Below are 23,740 nucleotides of genomic sequence, written 5' to 3'. Positions count from 1 at the left end.
GCTCGGAGCCGAGGCAGTTGGCGCGGGCCGCGGGCGAGGCGGGGCCGCGCGCGGGGTCCCCTCCTCCTCCCGGTCAGGTCCCCTCAGGAGCGCCGGGCGCAGTCTGCGCCTCCCGCTCCCAGTCTCCGGCCCGGCCCGGGACGCCGCGGGTGTGGGGTCGGCCCGCTAAGGACAAGGTCAGGATACTGGGTGGCGGCGATGCCCGAGTGCGACTGGAGGCAGCCGAGCGGAGGCGACGGCGGTTGGGATCTGTCCCTCCTGACCGGGGATCGGGACTGGGACGGGCGCCGGTGAGGAGGAGGAGAAGCGGCGGCGGAGAGGTTTTCTGCGGCCGGCATTTCCCTCAACTGCATCCCTGTCGGCGCCCGCGAGCGCAGTGTCGCCCGGCAGGGGCGTCGGGGAAGATGGAGACTGGGGGCCGGGCCCGCACTGGTCCCCCGCAGCCGGCGACCCCGGGGCTGTGGAGGGCTCGGCCGGCGGGCGGCGGCGGGGGCGCCTCCTCCTGGCTGCTGGACGGGAACAGCTGGCTGCTGTGCTATGGCTTCCTCTACCTGGCGCTCTACGCGCAGGTGTCCCAGTCCAAGCCGTGCGAGAGGACCGGCTCCTGCTTCTCTGGCCGCTGTGTCAACTCCACCTGCCTCTGCGACCCGGGCTGGGTGGGGGACCAGTGCCAGCACTGCCAGGGCAGGTTCAAGTAAGTGCCTTCGCCAGACCCCGAACCTCCAGCCCTGCCTCGCTCCCGTCGCGGCCTACCCCGCCCCCGTCGCGGCCTCCGATCCCCCGGCAGGGAGTGAACCGCAGCGCGCGGCGGGAGCGGGCGGGAGTGGGTCCCGCGCCGTGCCCCCTCCAGCCCCGGGGCGCCCCGGGAGCGCTCGGGCCCGCGCGGGAGTCCTGACCGACGGGAGCTAAGCCTTTCTCGAGCGTTCCAGATGTCCGCGTTCCAGATGTCCGCAGCGACTTTCCGCTGCTCAGCACGAACATTTTCACAATCTGTTAGGATGCCCAGCACCATTTTCTTAGGAGTATATTTTAAAATCGGAAATTATCTAAGTTACTCATGAAACACATGCGCATTGTGAAAAATTCACAAAAGTGTAAAGGTTCAGTTATGATCCACCAGTACCTCTGTCTTCCCCTATCCTCCTCTTCTCTCTGGAGGTGACCCCTTCTAACATTTATTTAGTCATCATAGTGATCTTAATAAGTAGAGTTTATGATGGGCTTGCTAAGTGCCAGACACTCTTCTAAGCGCTTTATGTCGATTTTCTCATTCATTCCTTACAACAACTCTATGAGTTGCTGAATTATTATGCTGGATTTACGGAGAGAAATCGAGGCGATACATTTAAGTAACTTGGCCAGGATTACACAGTAGTAAGGGCCGAGTTATGATTCCAAATCAGCTGGCACATTCTGGAGCCAGTACACACTCCAGAATGTGTACTTTTAACGAATTTGCTGTGTTGAATTTGCTAGGACAATCTTGAATTGAGAAATACAAAGGTTACTTTAGGTTAGATAGAAGGATGAAATACTGGACGTTTTTATGTGGTGAGGATAATAGATTTTTTTCTAATCGGTTAATTCACTATCAGCTTTTGTGCGGGAACATCACTTTGGCTTATCTGAAGCTCAAGGAGCCTAAGAAGTTTGCTTCGCTAAAGTGAAGGTACTTTCTTCCTACTGGTTGATGTTTATTACATTCTTGCCTGATATAAAAAGCAATGGGTCAGTGTAGGGGAGTAGCAAAAGTCAGTTAACGTTGGGGCAGGATTCTAACAACATGCGGGTAACAGTCATTAAGAAAGTCAGCTTCTTAGTCTTCTAGATACTTAATATGAAGTTTGCTGGCTGGTTAGTGGCTCTTGAATATTGTAGATTACTGATATTGTTAGGCTGATAGCCAAAATCTAGGTGAAATTTCTCTTGGGCTCTAGGGCAAAGGTAAGACTGGTTCACCTTATTAATGTATTCTAGGACAATTTCCTGGAGTTGTAAACACAGCGTATTTCCTTTTTTTTTCTTTTAAAAAAACGTACTGTTGCTGATTAAAATAAATGTCCCTTAAAACTCAATGTAAAATGTATATTTTAAAATGGCACTTTAAAATTTTAGGTAGACTCTATGATTTAAATTAACTAGTAGGTTTTGGAAGTGAAATCTTGAAGTTTTATGAAATTTATGCAATAGGTTGGAATTTTCTAGGATTTATACTTTAAAGTTAGTATGTAATGTAGTTTTAAAATACTTTTTTAAAATTAGGAGAGATGCTGATTAAAAGTTTAAAAAGTGTTTCAAGATGAGGAAAGAGATCTTACTGAATTCTGCTTGTTAGTTGCTTTTTTTTTGCTTGTGTTCTTAAACGTTTGCTATGACACAGTAGCATTCAGCGTCTTTTCCTACCAAGAGAGAATTTTGAACATATAAACTGGTCATCAGCAGTGAAAAAGCCTCATCCATTTTTTACATTTTTTTACATAAATAGGGAGAGTGCCTGATTTATATGTAATTTAGGGATATTGGCCTTTGTGTGGGTGGGTTTGCTCCGTTTGTCTAAAGAGGACAAAAATTGCTGCAGTCCTGAGAAGCTTCACATTTAGAATACATTTGAAAGTAGCGGAACTTGTTAATCAGCTGGATCAGCAGCCTGTGACCTCACTAGCAGATGTCGCCCCAGTTAAAAAGATCACAGATCAAGTTAAAACTAGCTTAAATAACATTGAGAGGCGGTGTTCATAAACAAAATATATTAGTGAATAGAAGAATAGATATTTGATGTAGATTTGTTAAATAACGATAAATCCTGAGCTAATCATTTGAGTATTCGTCATTTCCTTGGAAGCTGTTATTTCCTAGGACTCATTGTACTCTACTGGGTAAATGCGTTTGCATTTCTCTGTGGAATACAAGCTATTAATTAGAGTAAATATAACTGGTGTAACTATCTGTGTTTTATTATGTATACTCTTAGGGATAAAGAACGCATTGGTATTTAATGTTAAAGAGAAGGATTATATTTAGTAGAAAATAATTATTCTTGGTAAAGTACATGCAAATAAACCTATGAAAGGTTTATTTGAAGATAGTAGCTTGTTTTACCTGGCATTTGAAGTAATAACACAGTGGGAAAGACTTTAACTAGGAAATCTCACTTCACTAATTATCTTGAGTATCTTTTTCTAAACTGAAGTATAGCAACCTTACAAACAGACATCAAAAATGATTGATCAATCTTGGTAAGCAGGTGTCAAAATTAATTGGTTGGCTCCATGGTAACTTAGCTTTTTTTCTACTATAGGGATTTCGCCAGGGAATAAAAGTGTTCTTCAAATGCTTCTTGAGGATAGAAGATTGATAGTTGGGGGAAGAAATACAGAAGCAAATATAGTATCAAAAGTGATACTTCAGTTCTCTTAGCATTGATTCCAGTCTTCTGTTTCCATTTGAAAAGAATAAAGCACTCAGAATAACAAGTCATTCCTTCCTTACACAGGTAAAACAAAAGGAACATTGATTTTTCAGTCAAAGCTAGACTAAAGGATTTGGGATTGAGAATAGGAAAATATATTTGAAGTATAATAATCAAAGATACAGACTGTAATTCAAATCGTATTTATTTGAATAGTTCAGTATAATGTTAAGCAAGAAAATATTTTGCTCTAATCTCTTTGAATGACATTCTCTATTAGAAGGGAGTTCTTGAGAATTAATTTTGTAGAGTAGTTGAGATTTATGTAAATTTATATAAATCTAAAGAGTATTGCTCTTTATATTAGTCAAATATTAAGGGGTATATTTTTACCCCTCTTAGGTTAGTCAAATTTGGATACTTCATTTCACACATTTAAAATGGAAGTATGCTGGGTACTGTGGCTCAGGCCTGTAATCCCAGCACTTTGGGAGGCCAGGATGGGAGGATCCCTTGAGCCCAGAAGTTTGAGGCCAGCCTGGGCAAGATAGTGAGACCTCATCTCTACAAAAAATGTTAAAAATGTAGCTGGGCATGGTGGCACACATCTGTGGTCACAGCTACAAGAGAGAGTGAGGTGGGAGGATTACTTGAGCCCAGGAGGTTGAGGCTGCAGTGAGCTGTAATCGTGCCACTGCGCTGCAGCCTGGGTGTCAGAGCAAGACTTCTCAAAATTTTATATATACATATATGAAGCATTCTATTTGTGGTTACAGCAAAATGAAGATATAATGATATAATGTCAGGAATTAGGTTGTTATTGTAAACAAAAAGGGGCAGAATTAAGTGTGTGAACTCTTCCCCCAAGCTGTTAAAAATATATGGATATGGCCTGGCGTGGTATCTCATGCCTGTAATCCCAACGCTTTGGGAGGCCGAGGTGGCCGGATCCTGAGGTCAGGAGATCGAGACCATCCTAGCTAACATGGTGAAACCCCATCTCTACTAAAGCTACAAAAATTAGCTGCGTGTGATGGCACACATCTGTAGTCCCAGTTACTCAGGAGGCTGAGGCAGTAGAATCACTTGAACCCAGGAGGTGGAGGTTGCAGTGAGCATCGATCGTGCCACTGCACTTCAGCCTGGGCAACAGAGTGAGACTCTGTCTCAAAACAAAAAAACAAAAAACAAAAACAAAACAAAACATATATGCATATGTAAATACATATATACTTGGAATCCTTTTTACTTGTAAGGAAACTGACAGTAACTATAAACTTAAACTGAATGTTCCCTGTCCCTAAGACTTCTTTATTTCAAAGTTTTATTCTAATGGATAATTTATATCCATGGATTATTTTTACATTATTAAAGTATATAATCACACAGTAGGAATTTAAAATAACTTAAATTGAGTGTTTCTTAGGCTCTAAATTGATAAGGTAAGTTACTTGTAGTAGCATGGTTTTCAAGAACACGTGTCTGCATGATTTGGCCCCTTTAGCTGATTCGACTCACGCCTCCTTTCCTCTGCCCCGACTGGTCTTTTAAAGTTCCTTGAAAGTGTTACATTCTTTTTGGCCTCAGTGCATTTTATACACAGTTACTTCTGTGAACTCTTTCCTCTCTGGTCTTTGCTTGGATGATTATTGATCATCCTTCTAATCTTACCTTAAATACTAGTTTCTAAAGGAGGCTTGTCTGACTCTTCACACTAGGTTACCCCTTATATACTGCCCTGATAACACTATTTTTCCTTCTTAGTATTGTCAAAAATGAGGTGTTTAATTATAATTTTGATAGTTATTTCAACAAAATTTTTGAGTGAGGTATAATTGTCAAAATAAACAGCACAATTTGAAATGTACAATTTATTTATCACACTAGAAAATTTCCATGTGTTTCCTTTGTAAACCCTCCCTTTTCCAGTTGCCTATTCCTATCCCAGGGCAACTATTGATCTGCTTTCTCTCACTATAGATTTGTTGGCATTTTCTAGAACGTTTTGTAAATAGAATCATACATTATATACTTCTTTTTTGTCTGACTTCTTTTGCACAACATGTTTATTTTGAGATTCATTTATGGTGTATTAGTAGTTTATTCTACTGCTGAATAGTGTTCCAGTGTCTGGATACACCATAATTTGTTTATCTATTCAACTGCAGAGGGACATTTGGATTGTTTCAAATTTTTGGCTGTTCCTTTTAAAGCTGCTATGAAGTTTCATGTGGAAGTCTTTGTATCTTTGTATGGATATATGCTTTCCTTTCTCTTGGGGAAATACCTGAGAATGACTGGATCATATGGTAAATATATATGTAACCGTTAAAGAAACTGACAAACTGTTTTCCAAAGTAGTTGTATCATTTATGTTCCCATCAACAGTAAGTCTGTTCTATCTAGTTAATTTCATATCCATATCAATACTTGGTATGGTCTTTTACATTTTTGTGATTCTAATAAGTGAATGGTATGTTATTGGGTTTTAATTTGCATTTCCCTAATGACTAATGATATTGAGTATCTTCTCATGTGCTTACTTGCCATCTGTATATCTTCTTTAATAGGCATCTATTCAAATCTTTTGCATGTTAAAAAATTTTCTTATTGATTTTTGTAAGTTCTTTACATTTTCTGGATTACTAGCTTCTTACGAGCTATATCATTTGCATATATTTTCTACCAGTCTGGGGCTTGTCTATGAAAACACAATGAAAAGAGAATGAAGTCTCTTGACAGTATTTTTCAAAGAATCTAAGTTTTAAATTAATTCCAATTTACCATTTTTTTCTTTTATGGATTATGCTTTTCATGTTGTGCCTAAGAAAACTTTGCCTAGGCTGGGTATTGTGGCTCATGTGTGTAATCCCAGCACTTTGGGAGCCTGAGACAGGAGGATCACTTGAGTCTAGGCGTTTGAGACCAGCGTGGGAAACAAGGCAAGACTGTGCCTCTACAAAAACATTTGAAAAATTAGCTTGCGTGGCGGTGTGCCCATTTAGCCCAGCTACTTGGAAGGCTGAGATGGGAGGATCACTTGAACACAGGAATTGGAGGCTGCAGTGAGCTGAGCTGTGATTGTGTCACCGTACTCCAGCCTAGGCAACACAGCAAGACCCTGTCTTTAAAAAATAAAAAAACATAAAATAAAAAAAAAAAAAGAAAACTGCCTAAACCAAGTTGATAAAGATTTTCTTTATTTTTTTTCTCTAGAAGTTTTGTAGTTTTAGATTTTACATTTAGATTTATGGTCCATTGTAAGTTAATTTCTATATATGGGGAGAAGTATGGATCTAAATTCAGTTTTTTGACATATAGGTATTTGTTTTAGCACTATTTGTTGAAAAGAGTATTCTTTCTCTGTTAAAGTAGCTTTGTACCTTTGTTGAAACTATTCATATATTTGTGTTTCTATTTCTGAGCTCTGCTTTGTTTCTTGATCTCTTTGTCTATTTGTATATCAGTACAACAATGTCTTGATTATTGTTTCTTTGTAAGTCTTGAATTCAGGGAGTGTTTTTCAGTTTTGTTCTTTTCCAGTTATTTTGGCTACTCTGAGTCCTTTGTATTTCCATATGAATTTTAGAATCAGCTTGTCGGTTTCTATAAAAAGCCTACTAGGATTTTGTTTGTAATTATGCTGAGTCTGTAGATCAGTTTTGGGGAAAATGAATACCTTGTCAATATTGAGTTTCCTAACATGGTCTGTTTATTTCTTTAGTTCTTTAATCTGTCAGCAGTGTTTTTAAATTTTCAGTGAATAGGTGTTGCACCTCTTTTGTCAGATTTTCCCTAAGTAGTTAATATTTTTGGATACTATTGTAAATGGCGTTTTTTAAACTTTCAGTTTCGATGGTTGCTCTCATACTGAAATACAACTGATTTTTGTATGTTTGATTTTTTTATCTTGCAATCTTGCCAAACTTACTTGTAGATTTTTGTAGATTCCTTATGGTTTTCTACTTAGGTGGTTATATTGTTTACAGATAAAGATATGTTGACTCCTTTTTTTGCAATCTGGATGCCTTTTTTTTTTTCTTGCCTTATTTCACTGGTCAGAACCTCTATTACAGGGGTGAATAGAGGTGATGAGAGTGGTCAATCTTACTCATGATTTAGGGGGAGATATTTGATCTTTAACCATGAATTATGATGTTATCTGTAAGTTTTTTTTTTTTTTTAGATGCCTTTTATCACATTGAGAAAGTTCCCTTCTATTCCTAGTTTGCCAAGAGTTTTTATCAGTGATGGAAACTGGATTGTATTAAATACATTTTCTGTGTCCGTTGAGATAATCATATGATTTTTTCAAGTTTGTTAACATGGTGAATTATGTACATACTTTTTGAATGTTAAACCAACCTTACATTCCTAAGATAAACTTCCTCTGACACAATATGCTTTCCTTTTTGTTTTAGGTTGGATTTGGTTTGTTAAAGTTTTATTTATAATTTTTGTATCTGTGTTCATGAGAGAGACTGGTCTGCACTTGTCTTATAATATATGACTAGTTTTGGTGACAAGATAATGCTGGCCTCCTATAATGAGCGCCATGGGACTCTTGATCATTTGCTGGAAGAGTTTTTATGGAATTGGCATTATTTTTTCATTGGCGTTTGGTGGAATTCACCATTGAAGCCCTCTAGGCCTAAAGTTTTCTTTAACTCCAAATTCGACTTTTATTAATATAAATCCAACTTTTTTAATATACAGAAGGCTATATGACTAGAATCCTTTAAAATTTATTGGCCAGAATATTGTCTATCTTGGTAAGTATTTTTTTGTGCGTGTGAAAAGAATGCGTATTCTTCTATTGATGGGTGGAGTGTTGTATACATTTCAGTTAGTTCAACTTGGTTGATAGTCTTGTTCAAGTCTTCTACAACCATTCTGATTTTCTGTCTGTTTTTACCACTTATTGAGAGAAGGGTATCTTCAGTTATAGTTTTGTATTTACCTGTTTGTCCCTACAGTCTTATCTGTTTATCCTTCATGTATTTTGAAACTATGTTATTAGGTGCATAAAATTTTGGATTATGTCCTCCTGATAAACAGAGCCTTTATCATTATCCAATGACCATTTGTTGAAAAGACTATCCTTTTTTCATTAATGTCTTTGCACCTTTATTGAAAGTTAATTGGACATCTTTATGTATATTTATTTTTTGACTCTTTTCTGTTCTATTGATCCATATCTCTATCCTTTTGCAAATTCCTCACTTACTTTATTAGTGTATGTGTGTGTGTATATGTATATATATTTGAGATGGAGTCTCACTCTGTTGCCCAGGCTGGAGTGCAGTGGCGTGATATCGGCTCACTGCAATCTCGCTTCCCGGGTTCAAGTGGTTCTCCTGCCTCAGCCTCCTGAACAGCTGGGATTACAAGCACGTGCCACCACACCTGGCTAATTTTTGTATTTTTGGTAGAGATGAGGTTTTGCCATGTTGGCCAGGCTGGTCTCTAACTCGTGACCTCAGGTGATCCACCCGCCTCAGCCTCCCAAAATGCTGTGATTAGTATATTTTTATGGTAAATCTTGAAGTTAGATAATGGGATTCCCCAACTTTATTTTATTTTGAAAATTTACTTGGTTCATTTTGTTTTCATACACATTTTAGAACAATTTGTCAATTAAAAAAGTCTTGCTGGGATTTTTATTGAGATTGTGTTGACTCAGTAAGTCATTTGGAGGAGAATTGACATGTAAACAATATCGAATTATCTTGTTCTTCATTGCAGTATGTTTTTTCATCTATTTGGGTTTTCATTGATTTTTTTACAACATCTTTTGTAGTTATCAGATACAGATTCTGGGTATATATATTTAGTTAGGTTTTTTTTTTTTTTTTTTTTGAGATGGAGTTGTGCTCTGTCACTCAGACTGGAGTGCAGTGGCATGATCTTGGCTCACTGCAACCTCCGTCTCCTGGGTTCAAGCAATTCTCGTGTCTCAACCTCCTGAGTAGCTGGGATTATAGGTGCCTGTCATCACGCCTGGCTAATTTTTTGTATTTTTAGTAGAGATGGGGTTTCATCATGTTGGCCAGGCTGGTCTTGAACTTCTGACCTCAGGCAATCTGCCTGCCTCAGCCTCCCAAAGTGCTGGGATTACAGATGTGAGCCACTGCGCCTGGCCATATTTTTCGATTTTATACCGAAGTATTTTATGTTCTTTGAGGCTGTTGTAGTTGGTAGTATTTCTTTTAATTTCAATTTCCAGTTTGTAGACTTTAAAAAAATAATAAGGGAAGCTTATACATGACTTTATGCTCATAAATTTGAAATAAATGAAATGGACCAATTCCCTGTATCATACGGATTAACAAAAGTAACTCATGAGGAGGTAAATGAAAAGAATATTTATATGTCTGTTGAGTAAATTGAATTCAAATTGCAAAACTTCATACAAGGAAAATGTCAGGCTCAGATGGCATCACTGGTAAATTTTACCAAATGTTTAAGAAACAAGTAATACTAATTCTACACAAGTTTTTCTAGAAAACAGAATAAGAGAGAATACTTTGTAACTTATTTTGCAAGGCTGGCATTACCATGATAAGAAAACCAAAAAAAGACATTACCGGAAAAGAGCAGTAACTCTCATGAACACAGAAGCAAAAATCTTTAACAAAGTATTAGCAAATCATATCCAGCAATACATAAAAAACATAATACATTGTGACCAAGTAGGGCTTATCCAAGTAGTACAAAGCTGACTAAACATTTGGAAATCTTTCTTTGGTGATATTTCGTCACCCATATCTCTTTATTTTTTATATTTGTGGTTACATTATAGCTGTATGTATTTATGGGATACATGAGATATTTTGATACAGGTATACAATGCCTACTAACCACATCAGGGTAAATAGGGTATTCATCACCTCAAGCATTTATCCTTTCTTTGTGTTATAAACAATTCATACTAATTATACTTTTTAACCCATTAGCCATCCCCATTCCCCCGCCCCAATACCTTTCCCAGCCTCAGGTAACCATCCTTCTACTCTCTATCTCCATGAATTCAATTGTTTTAATTTTTAGCTCCCAGAAATAACCGAGAACATGCAATGTTTGTCTTTCTGTGCCTGGCTTATTTCACATAATATAATGACCTCCACTTCCATCCATGTTGTTGTGAATGACAGGATATCATTCTTTTTTATGGCTGAATAGTACTCCCTTGTGTATATGTACCACATTTTATTTATCCATTCATTTGTTGATGGACACTTAGGTTGCTTCCAAATTTTGACTGTTGTGAATACAGCTGCAGCAAACATTGAAGCACAGCTGTCTCTTCAATATACTGATTTCCTTTCTTTTAGGTATATACTTAGCAGTGGGATTGCTGAATCATGTGGTAGCTCTATTTTTAATTTTTTGAGGAACCTGCAAACTGCTCTCCATAGTAGTTACACTAATTTATCTTCCCACCGATAGTGTAAGAGGGTTCCCTTTTCTCTATATCCTTGCCAGCATTTGTTTTTGCCTGCCTTTTGGATATGAGCTATTTAACTGGAGTGAGATGATATCTCATTGTAGTTTTGATTTTCATTTCTCTGATGATCAGTGATGCTGAGCACCTTTTTATATACTTTTTGACATTGGTATGTCTTCTTTTGAGAAATGTCTATTCAGATCTTTTGCATATTTTTGAATTGGATTACTAGTTTTTTTTTTATAGTGTTGTTTGAGCTTATTATATATTCTGGTTATTAATCCCTTGTCAGAATGATAGTTTGCAAATATTTTCTTCCCTTCTGTGGATTGTCTTTTCATGTTGTTGAGTGTTTCCTTTGCTGTGCAGAAACGTTTTAACTCGATGTGATCCCATTTATCCCTTTTTGCTTTGGTTGCCTGTGCTTGTGGGGTATTACTTAATAAATCTTTGCCTAGTCTCCAGGTGTCCTGGAGAGTTTTCCCAATGTTGTAGTAGTTTCATAGTTTGAGGTCTCAGATTTCTAAGTCTTTAATTGTTTATTGTATATGGTGAGAGATAGGGGTCCAGCTTCATTATTCTTCATATAGATATCCAGTATTCCCAGCAGAATTTATTGAGGAGACTGTTACTTCCCCAGTATATGTGCTTGACACCTTTGTCAAAAATAAGTTCATTGGAAGTATGTATTTATTCTGGGTTCCCTGTTCTGTAATTGTTCTGTGTGTCTTTTTTTTTTTTTATTTAATGCCAGTACCATGCTGCTTTGGTTACTATAGCTCTGTGGTATAATTTAAAGTCAGGTAATATGATAGTTCCAGTATTGTTCTTTTTGCTGAGAATGGCTTTGGCTATTCTGGGTCTTTTTGGTTCTGCATAAATTTTAGGATTTTTTTTTTTTTTTGAGACAGAGTCTCGCTTTGTTGCCCAGGCTGGAGTGCAGTGGCTGGATCTCAGCTCACTGCAAGCTCCGCCTCCCGGGTTTACGCCATTCTCCTGCCTCAGCCTCCCGAGTAGCTGGGACTACAGGTGCCCGGCACCTCGCCTGGCTAGTTTTTTGTATTTTTTAGTAGAGACGGGGTTTCACTGGGTTAGCCAGGATGGTCTCGATCTTCTGAACTCGTGATCCACCCGTCTCGGCCTCCCAAAGTGCTGGGATTACAGGCTTCAGCCACCGCGCCCGGCCAGAATTTTTTTTTTCTATTTCTGTGAAAAATGTCATTGGCATTTTGATATGGATTGCATTGAATCTGTAGATTGCTTTGGATAGTATGGACATTTTAACAATATTGATTCTTCCAATCCATGAGCATGAAATATTCCATTTTTTTGGTGTCTTCTTCAATTTCTTAGATTTTTCCCCTGCCTAGAGATTTGTGGAACTTTGAACTTCAGAGAGATGATTTAAGGTATCTGGTAGAATAAATTTCTAAGCAGCAAAGCATTCAAGATGTGACTTGGGTGCTGTTAAAGGCATTCCATTCTAAAAGGGAAACAGAGCATAAAAGTTTGGAAAATGTGCAGCCTGACAATGAGATAGAAAAGAAAATCCCATTTTCTGAGGAGAGATTTAAGCCAGCTGCAGAAATTTGCATGAGTAGTGAGAAGCCAAATGTTAATTCCCAAGACAATGGGGAAAATGTCCCCAGGGCATGTCAGAGGCCTTCAGGGCAGCCCCTCTCATCACAGGCCTTGAGGCATAGGAGGAAAAAATGGTTTTGTGGGCCGGGCCTAGGGTTCCTATGCTGTATGCAGCCTAGGGACTTGGTGTCCTGTGTCCCACCTGCTCTAGCTATGACTGAAAGGGGCCAAGGTGTAGTTCAGTCTGTGGCTTCAGAGGGTGCAAGCCCCAAGTCTTGGCAGCTTCCACGTGATGTTGAGCCTGTGAGTGCACAGGAGTCAAGAATTGAGGTTTGGGAACCTCTGTCTACATTTCAGAAGATGTGTGGAAACGCCTGGATGTCCACGTAAAAGTTTGCTTCAGGGGTGGGACTCTCATGGAGAACCTCTGTAGGTCAGTGTGGAAGGGAAATGTGGGGTTGGAACCCCCACACAGAGTCCCTACTGGAACATCGCCTAGTGGAGCTGTGAGAAGAGGGCCACTGTCCTGCAGACCCCAGAACCGTAAATGCACCTACAGTTTGCACTGTGTGCCTGGAAAAGCCGCAGATGTTCAATGCCAGCCCATGAAAGCAGCCAGGATGAGGCTGTACTCTGCAAAGCCACAGGGTCGGAGCTGCCCAAGACCATGGGAACCCACCTCTTGCATTAGCGTGACCTAGATGTGAGACCTGGAATCAGAGGAGATCATTTTGGGGCTTTAAAATTTGACTACCCTATTGCATGGGCCCTGTAACCTCTTTGTTTTGGCCAATTTCTCCGATTTGGAATGGCTGTATTTATCCAATACCTATACCCCCATTGTATCTAGGAAGTAACTAGCTTGCTTTTGATTTTACAGGCTCATAGATGGAAAAAACTTGCCTTGTTTCAGATGAGACCTTGGAGGTGCTGAAATGAGTTAAGACTTTGGGAAAGCATCATTTGTTTTGAAATGTGAGGATATGAGATTTGGAGGGGCCAGGGGCAGAATGATATGGTTTGGCTGTGTTCCCTTTCAAATCTCAATCTGAATTCTATCTCCTAGAATTCCGATGTGTTATGTGAAGGAATTACCCAGTGGGAGGTAATTGAATCATTGGGGCTGGTCTTTCCTGTGGTAGTCTCGTGATAGTGAATAAGTCTCACAAGACCTGATGGGTTTATCAGGGGTTTCTACTTTTGCTTCTTCCTCATTTTTCTCTTGCTGCCACCATGTAAAAAGTGCCTTTTGTCTCCCACCATGATTCTGAGGCCTCACCAGCCATGTGAAACTGTAAGTCTGGTTAAATCTCCTGTTCTTTCCAGTTTTGGGTGTGTCTATATCAGCAGTGTGAAAATGGACTAATACACTTGGTAATTATAATTAATAGAGATATATTGGCTCCTGATTCTGGAGGCTGGGAAATCTAAGATCAAGAGGCTGACATCTTGTAATGGCTTTCTTGCTGTATCATCCTGTGGCAGAGGGTAAATAGAGGGTCAAGGGGTGGGCAAAAGCATTCAAATCTCATCCTTTTATAAGGAACCCATTCCCCTGATAATGAACTCACTCTTGGGGTCGCAGCGTTAATGCCCTCATGGTCTAATCACCTCCCATTATGCCCCACCTCTCAACACTAATCCAGAGTCTTAACTCAGTCCAGCACCAACTCAAAAGTCTGAAGTCTAGGATCTCTTCTAAATCAGATATAGGTGAGACTCAAGACACAATTCATCCTGGGGAAAATTCCCTTCCAGCTGTGAGCCTGTGAAATCAAAACAAGTTGCCTACTTCCAAAGTACAATGGTGAGACAGGTATAGGATATACACTCCTGTTCCAAAAGAAAAAAAAGGAGTAACAGACCCCAAATAAGTCTAGAACCCAACAGAACAAACAATGTTAAATCTGAAAGCTAGAGAATAATCTTTTTTGACTTCATATTTCACCTTCTGAGCACACTGGGATGAGGATTGGGCCCCCAAGACCTCAGGCAGCCCAGCCCTTAGGCTTTGCTGGGTTGAGTCGACATAGCAGCTTTCATGTCTGAGGCTGCTGGTCTTCTAGTCTGAGGCTGCACATGGGTGACTCTGTAGTTCTGAGGTCTCAGAGGCAGCCCTGCTCCCATGGCCCTATTAGGCATTGCTCTAGCAAGTACTTTATGATGACTCTGTTGCTGTAGCATCGTTTCAAATCTACATTGAGGTAGCCACACCTCTACAACTTGTGCAGTCTGTGCACCTGCAGAATTGGCACCACATGGATGGAAACCACCAAGGCTTATTTCCTATAGTTTCCAGAGCTGCAGCCAGAGACACACCTTGGTTTGCTTGAGCAGTGACTGGGGAGGCTAAGGGGAGCTGTGCCAGAATGCAGGGAGCAGAATGCAGGGAGCAGACACGTGGCTGGCAGAGAAGAGAGGATGGAGCCGCCATTTTGAAAATGTCTAGTCCTTAGTTCCTGTCAGCATTCACCCATGCAAGTTCCCAGCTTGCAGGCTGCTCCTTGTTAGAAAATGATTTGGGGCTGCTTTTCATTGAAAAGGAAAGCCTTACAAAGGACTCCCGTGCCCTTGTTATCTAAGTAATTCCTTTCTAACTTCCATTATACTAGCTTATTGCTCTTAAATTCTGCCTTCCATGAAGCACTCAGATATGGTCACAATTCTGCTAAGTTATTTGCTGCTTCATATCAAGGATGGCTGTTACTCCAGTTTGCAATATCTCTTTCCTCATTTCTGTCTGAGGTCGCCTCAGAATTGCCTTTACTCTCCGCATTTCTACCAATATTCTGATCACAAGCACTAATGTAATCTCTACGAAGTTTTAGACTTTCCCTGAAGTTCTCTTCTGAGCCCTCATCAGAATCATCCTTAATGTTCTTTTCATGGCAATACAAGCTTTTTCTAGCCTTTTTCTCCAAAGTCTCCCAGCCTCTACTTATTACTGAATTTCAAAGTGGCTTCCCTATTTTCAGATATTTGATAAAGCGACATTCTATGCTTCAATATCAGTTTTTTGTCTTACTCAGTTTTGTGCTGCTATAACAGAATACTTGAGACCTAGTGATTTATAATGAATAAAAATTTATTGGCTTATGATTCTCTTGGGAAGTCCAAGATTGAGGGGCCAGAATTTGGCAAGAGCTTTCTCATTGCATCATATCATGACAGAAGAGCAAAGAGAGGGTGAAGAGAGAGAAAGAGAGGAGGGCAAGAGGGGGGTTCCCTTTTATAAGGGATTTTAATTCCCTTTTATAAGGAATTGAGTCCTACAATAACAAAGGGCATTAAACCATTCATGAGGGCTATGCCCTTATGGCCTAGTCACCTCTCATTTATCCCCACATCCCCACACTGTTGCATTGGGGATTAAGTTTTCAATACTTTTTTGGGGGAGACACATTCAAACCATATCAGAGACTCTGATTCATAATTAAATATTCTGTTTTAGGAGGCAATCAACTTGTTTTGGTTCAGCACACATGACCTAGCTCACTTTTCAAAAAACAATTAGAGCTTTACTGAGTTACAATTTACACCTCACCATATTCACTTTTTAAAGATGTACAGTTCACTTATGTTTAGCATATTCAGAGAGTGGTACAACCATCACCATTACCTAATTTTAGGCTGAAGAGCCAAATTATATAAACAAATTGGTATCTATGACTTGTTAAAAAATAATTTCCAGGGTATCTTATATAGTCAGTATAAAATCAAACTAATCTATACTTTAGATGTATAAAATGAATTTTTATAATGATGTTTTATTATAACATCATTATTATATCAGTATTTTACCATCCTGAGTTATCAAAGCATATTATAATTTTCAAAAATGTGGAAATAAACTGAGGTAGGGAAAACTTTAAGATGGCCCTTTTGACTTTTATCCCTGGTATTACTGTTATGATTATGTTACGTCATTTGTCAAAAGGGAGATTATCTGGGTTTTCTTACTCTAATCACATGAGCCCTTTAAAAGCAGAGTGTTTCCCCTGGGTGCTAGCAGAAGAGGAAGCTAAAGACTCAAAGCGTAAACTGGATTTGACATGCTAATGCTGGTTTGAAGATGGAGGGAGCCATACCTGAAAGTACTAGAGAAAGTGGCCACTTGGTGCTGAGAGCAACCCCTGGTCAGCAACTGGCAAGAAAGTTGGGACCTCATTCATACAACTGGAAGGAACTGAATTCTACCAGCCGTGAATAAGCCTGGAAGTGGATGCTTTTCTGGAGCCTCTGGATAAGAGCCTAGCTCAGCTAACACCCATCTGAGTCTGTAGGGACTTCTATAGAACTGTGTCCTGTAGAACTGTGAGATAACAAATGGATGTTCTTTTAGATTTCTATGTTTTTGGTAATTTGTTACCAGCAGTAAAAACAAATTTAGGGGCATATTTAGCAGCAAATCATTGAGAAAAGTTATTCTGGCTGAATTTCAGTCAATGATATTAAGTTAACCAGAAAATTAATTATTTAAACGTGATGGTCAATTGAGTTTTATTATCTTTAACAGTAATAATACAAGGTGATTGTGATTTATTAATTTAAGCTTTTTATAACACCTTGTGTACCTGTCTTTGGTTTCTTTGGTCTGCCATGAATGATTAGAATTAATGCTCAAAATGTTTGGCATAAGGTTACTAATTGCTGTCTGGATCCATGAAAGGAAGATGCTCTGGCATTTTAGATATCTGATTTATTTGACCCTATTTGACGCACAGTATACTTCCAGTTTACCATTTGAGCCAAAAAGGGAATAGGAGAAATGTTTTACAAATAGCATAAAGTTATGAAATGATCAGTAGATGTGATGCAGTTTAGCCAAAAGGGGAAGAGATTGATCTTATCATTAGATAGTAGATTAATTTGAAAATAATGATTACCATGTGCAAGAGAAGTACTCCATGATTAAAAAATGTTCGAGTTTTATAGTTATCTCAGTAGCTTAAGGGAATGTTGAGGAAAAATGTATTAATGAGCTGGAATCTTATTTGGAAATATCCTAGTTAGAATTATAGAGCTCAGAATCAGCTGATGTTTTAGTCCATTTGTATTGCTATGAAGGAATACTTGAGGCTGGATACTGGATCATGTATAAAGAAAAGAGATTCGTTTGGCTCATGATTCCTCAGCATGTACAAGAAGTATGGCACCGGCATCTGCTTGTATTGCAGGGCTGAGGCTGCGTCTACTCATGGCAGAAAGCAAATGGGAACTGGTGTCTGCAGAGATCATATGGCAGGAGAGGAAGCAAGGGGTGGGAGGGGCCAGGCTCTTTTTAATAACCAACTCTCTCAGGAACTAATAGAGTGAGAGCTCACTCTTTACTGTGAAGATGGCACCAAGCCATTCATGAAGGATCTGCCTGCATGATTCAAACACTTCTGGGTAGGCCTCACCTCTGACATTGGGGATCAAATTTCAGTGTAAGGTTTGGAGGATTCATGTATTCAAACCATAGCAGTTGAGAATTAGGCCTCAAAATCAGATAGATAATGGTTAAAATGTCAGCTATATCAATACTGAATTGGAGAACATGATTTTCTTGTGTGGCCATAATGGGCTAATACTTCACCTCAAAATTAAATTATCCACTCATTTATGGGCCAAGTTAGGCAACTGCTGGTCTGTATTGCAGGTAGGACAACAGTAGTGGAAGATAGTAGTCAGAATGCATTTCCTGTGCCTAGAATAGTCTGAATGACTCTTCAGTGAATGATCTGATAAAGAAGTTAGGAAAAACAGTCCCATTTACAGTAGCATCAAAACAAACAAACAGACAAAACCTTACGTTAAGTTTAACCAAAGAGGTAAAAGATCTATATGTAGAAAACTAGAAAACATTAGTGAAAGAAATTGAAGATGACACAAATAGACACTTTGTGTATTCATGAAGTGAAAGAATATTGTTAAAATGTCCACATTACCCAAAGTGATACACAGATTCTATGCAATCCTATCAAAATAGAAATAGAAAAAAAATCCTATAATTTGTTTGAAACCACAAAAGACCCCAAATAGCTAAAGCAGTGTTGAGCAAAAATAACAAAGCTAGAGGCATTACACTACCTGATTTGCCTTTAAAAAGTTAATGGAAAATGTGTATTATGAAAAATCTGCATGGATTTCAAATTTTTTTTTGCACCAAAATAAACTCATACCAAATTGTTGTAACAATGGGATCAAGTTTGAGACACTAAGGAGGATAAGACATTGGTTTGAAAAGAGCCCCTGTCAGAGCAACATAAATTCTGCTAAAAGTGAAGCGAGAGCAAACATCAAATTTATGGTGAAGCTTGGGTGGAAGAAGGTGAAATTATTGATGCTTTGTGAAAAGTTTATGAGGACAGTGCCCAAAAGAAATCAGCAGTTTACAGATGGGTAACTCATTTTAAGAAGGGATGATATGATGTTGAAGATGAAGCCTGCAGCAGCAGACTATTCACATCAGTTTGTGAGGAAAAAATCATCTTGTTCATTCTCTAATTGAAGAGGACTGATGTTTGACAGCAGAAACAATAGCCAACACCGTAGACATCTCAATTAATTCAACTTAATTCTGAATGCAAATTAAAGTTGACCAAACTTTCTACTCTATGGGTGCCAAAACCACTTGGACCAGATTAGTTACAGATAAGAGCAGAGGTTTTAGTGGAAATTATAAACAAGTGGGATCAAGATCCTGAAGTATTTCTTTGAAGAATTGTAATAGGTGAAACATGACTTTACCACTACAATTCTGAAGACAAAGCACAATCAAAGCAATGGCTACCAGGAGGTACAAGGGGTTCAATCAAAGCAAAAGTAGACTTGGCCCCATGATTGTGGTTTGGCTGTGTCCCCACCCAAATCTCATCTTGAATTCCCATGTGTTGTGGGAGGGATCTGGTGGGAGGTAATTGAATCATGGGGCCAAGTCTTTCCCATGTTGTTCTCATGATAGTGAATAAGTCTCATGAGATCTGATGGTTTTATAAAGTGGAGTTCCCCTGCACAAGCTCTCTCTGCCTGCTGCCATCCATGTAAGACATGACTTGCTTATCCTTGCCTTCCGCCATGATTGTGAGTCCTCCCCAGCCATGTGTAACTGTAAGTCCATTAAACCTCTTTCTTTTGTAAATTCCCCAGTCTCGGGTATGTCTTTATCAGCAGCATGAAAATGGACGCTAATACACTAATCTTAAAATGTTTTCTCAGGGCACCTGTTTTTCTTCAGTTAATAATGTAAACAAGACTGGATTGACATGGTTAAATTCACAGGACCTTCAGCTCCTTAGGGATGGACTAAATGGTATCATTGCTTACAAAAGCTCATTGACTTTGATGGAACTTATGTTGAGAAATAAAGTTTATATTTTTTATTTTTATCTGTTTATTTTTTTCATGAACTTTTAAAGTCATCTCATAGTTATTAAAACGGCGTGATACCTACATAAAAACAGACAAATTGTCCAATGGAACAGGATAGAGAGCCCAGAAATAAATTCATACATCTACAGTCCACTGATTTTCAGCAGAGGTTCGAGGAATACACATTGGGGAAAGGACAGTCTTGTCAATAAATGATTCTAAAAAACTAGGTATCCAAATGTACAAGAATGAAATTGAACCCTTATCCCTTATACAAGAATCAACTCAAAATGGATTAAAGATTTAAATGGAAGATCTGAAACTAAAACTACTAGAAGGAAGTATAGGGGAAAACCTATTACTTTGGTCTGAGCAATGACTTCTTGCATGATTCCAAAAGCACAGGCAGCAAAAGCAAAAATAGACAAATGGTATTGAATCAAAAAACTTCTATACACCACAGGAAATAACAGAGTGAAGAGACAACCCACACATTGAGAGAAAATATTTGCAAATCATACATCAGATAAGGGACTCATACCCAAGACATAAAAGGAACTCAAATCAATAGCAAGAAAACAAATTATCCTATTTAAACATGGGCAAAGAATCTGAATAGACATTTTTCAAAAGAAAACATACAAAAGGCCAACACTTATATGAAAAAATGCTCAACATTATTGATCATCAGGGAAATGCAGATCAAAACCACAATGGGATGTCATCTCATACCTCTTAAAATGGCTCTTATAAAAAAGATGAAAGATAACAAGTGTTGGTGAGGATATGGCAAAAAGGGAACTCTTGTACACTGTTGGCAGGAAGTAAATTAGTACAACCATTTTGAAAAACAGTATGGAGGTTCGCCAAAAAACTGAAAATAGAATTACCATATGATCCAGCAGTCTGGGTATATATCCAAAGGAATTGAAATCAGTATATTGGAGAGATGTTTGCGTTCACATGTTCATTGCAGCATTATTCATAATAGCCAATATTGGGAAACAACCTAAGTGCCCACCAAGGGATCAATGGATTAAAAAAAGAGGTATATATACATAATGAAATAGTATTCAGCCTATAAAGGGACAAAATCCTGTCATTTGTGACAACATAAATGAAACTAGAGGCCATTAGGCTATGCAAAATAAGCTAGGCTTAGAAAGACAATTATCACCTGATCTCACTTAAATGTGGAATCCGAAAATTTGAATCAATCGAAGTAGAGAGTAGAATGGTGGTTACCAGAAGCTGCGGGTGGTGGTCGGTTGGGCAGGGAAAGGAACAATATTGGTCAAAGGGTGCAGAGTTTCAATTAGGAAGAATAAGTATTCTATTATTCTGTTGTTCTATTGTACAATGAAATGACTAATGTTACTAATTATGCATTGTATATTTCATGTACTACATTGCTAATAGAGTGGATTTTAAAGATTTTTACTGCAAAAATATATGTGAGGTGATGGGTATGTTAATTAGCTTGATCTGCTCAATCTGCAATGTATACATGTATTGAAGCATCACATTTTACCCCATGAATATATACAATTATTATTTGTCAATAAAGATGAAATAAAAAATAAAAAGGAATTAATAAGCTGATAAATAGTATCTTAACTAGAAAGCCTGTTTTAAAAAAGATTTTGTGTGAAAAGGCTTACGAAAGCCGCCCTGCATAAAGACTATCCCTGAGTGGATCTGACTATTCCTTGTGGGCTGGTTATGCCAGGACTAAACCTATATTCTGTGATAAACAGGATTTATTGTTTCAGAGATTTTGTAATATTAAAACTGTCACGCTTTCTTATTTTTATAATGTGTCAAATTATATATCCATAGTCAGGATAGACAACAACATCCCACTAGATTTAATTTTAGTACTGTCTAATATTTGTGCTGGTTTTCCTGCATTTATTAATGGCAAACCTTGTGTTATAAACAGCCCAGCATGCTTTTAATTAAGGACTCTGCATTAGGCACTTTCAGCTAGAAAGAAATATTGACAAGGCATATGGATATGTGGCAGGCATCTAGACAAGTGATTGGCAAACTTTTTCTGTAAAGGGCCAGATAGTAGATATTTTAGGCTTTGTTGGCCAGATGGTCTCTGTTGCCAATACTAAACTCTGTCCTTGTAGTGTGTTAGCAATCTTAGATAATATTTAAACAAACTAGTGTAGTTGTGTTCCAATACAACTTCATTTACACAAACAGACAGTAGGCTAGTAGTTTATGTAGTACTGATCTAGATGAATAAGTCAATATGGTTCTCAGTTCAAGAGGAATGATAGAAAGTTTTAAAACAGTTGTTTGAAACTTAGAATACATTTTAGAAATAATATTAGAAATAGTAGTTATGTAAGAGCCTGTTCTACTTTTTGTAGGGGCTTGAACTATGTGCTGCCTAATTTCTGGAGAGCGCCACACAATTGGAATGTAAGGGTATTAGGAGTAAGAAGTAAAAAAAGTTAATAGAAAACTAGGTGTTTATGGTTAGAGTATGTATGGTCCTGGAGTGCAAGACCTCTGAATTTTAGAAGGACAGTTCTAGATTGTGAAGAGGTCCAATGTATGTAATGGGAATGCTTTGCCCAAGTGGCATGCAGGTGAAGGTTCTTGGAGTTTAAGAAGAGATCATGAAACTGCAGAAGGAGAATTGTTCTTTATTACAGAAGTAGCAGGAGATTTTCCCCTTTACACATATCTTTTGGTGGTGAGAAGGAATTTTCCATTTATCTTGATTGGTGACATCCTCCCATGCTTCCAGTGGACTGGAATTGGCAAAGAGGAAACCTTTTTATAGTAAGTGGAGGAAAAGGTCGGCTCTTGGTAGGATCTTTAGTGCTAAGGATGAGGAATTCGGGGATTGTGGTGAGTGGTTTCCTTTTAAGTTTGGGAAATTGTACTACTGAAGTTGAATAGGACGGGACAGGGAGTGTAGTTTTCAGGTACTCCTATTGTTTAGCTTAGGTGGGGAGGCATAACAGTTCCTTCACATCACTTCTTAAAGAGGGAGATAAGGATTACTGTGGTAACTCCTACAATATATGTTTCTTTGGAGGAGGGGGGATATGTATTTTTAATTTTTGTGGGTACAGAGTAGGTGTATATGTTTATGGGGTATGTGGGATATTTTGATACAGTCATGCAACGCATAATGATCACATCATGGAAGATAGGGTATTTATCTCAAGCATTTATCCTTTGTGTTACAAATAATCCAATTATACTATCAGTTATTTTAAAATGTACGATTAAATTATTATTGACTATAGTCATCCTGTTGAGCTTTCAAATACTAGTCTTATTCATTCATTCATTCTATTTTTTTGTACCCCTTAACCATCCCTACCTCCTCCTCACTTTACCACTACCCTTCCCAGCCTGTGACAATCATCTTCCTACTGTGTATCTCCATGGATTCGATTGTTTCGCTTTTAGATCCCACAAATCAGTGAGAACATACAATGTTTTTCTTTCTGTGCCTGGCTTATTTCACAAAAGATAATGACATCCAGTTCCATCCATTTTGTTGCAAATGACTGAATCACACTATTTTTATGACTGAATAGTAATTCATTGTGTATATGTACCACATTTCTTTATCTGTTCATCTGTTGATGGACCCATCCATCTTGACTTTGGAAGTCAAGATTGCTTCCAAATCTTGACTATTGTGAACAGAGCTACAACAAACATGGGAGTGCAGATATTTCAGTATATTGATTTCCTTTCTTTTGAGTATATACCCAAAAGTGGATTGCTGAATTGTATGTTAGCTACATTTTTACTTTTATGAGGAACCTCCAAAGTATTCTCCATAGTGGTTGTACTAATTTACATTCCCACCAACAGTATAAGAGGGTTCCCTTTTCTCCATATCCTCGCCAGCATTTCTTTGTTTTTTTTCTTTTCTTTTTTTTTTTTTTTGAGACGGAGTCTTGCTCTGT

At 38.5% G+C, this 23,740-nt stretch overlaps 1 protein-coding gene across 1 annotated transcript in view; it reads left to right on the top strand.

Moving 5' to 3' along the window:
- The first annotated feature begins 21 nt into the window (after positions 1 to 21).
- Positions 22 to 23,740, top strand: part of LOC108542444 (attractin-like protein 1) — a 71,176-nt gene continuing 47,457 nt past the window's right edge. Inside the window, exon 1 of the mRNA XM_017892461.1 lies at positions 22 to 694. Coding sequence (XP_017747950.1) covers positions 405 to 694 — 290 coding nt within the window. The 5' untranslated portion in view covers positions 22 to 404. The remainder of the gene's footprint in view (positions 695 to 23,740) is intronic.

Source organism: Rhinopithecus bieti, unplaced genomic scaffold (assembly GCF_001698545.2).
Source record: "Rhinopithecus bieti isolate Rb0 unplaced genomic scaffold, ASM169854v2 scaffold_21201, whole genome shotgun sequence".
Classification (NCBI taxonomy): Eukaryota; Metazoa; Chordata; class Mammalia; order Primates; family Cercopithecidae; genus Rhinopithecus; species Rhinopithecus bieti.
This window is presented reverse-complemented; position numbering and strand designations above follow the sequence as displayed.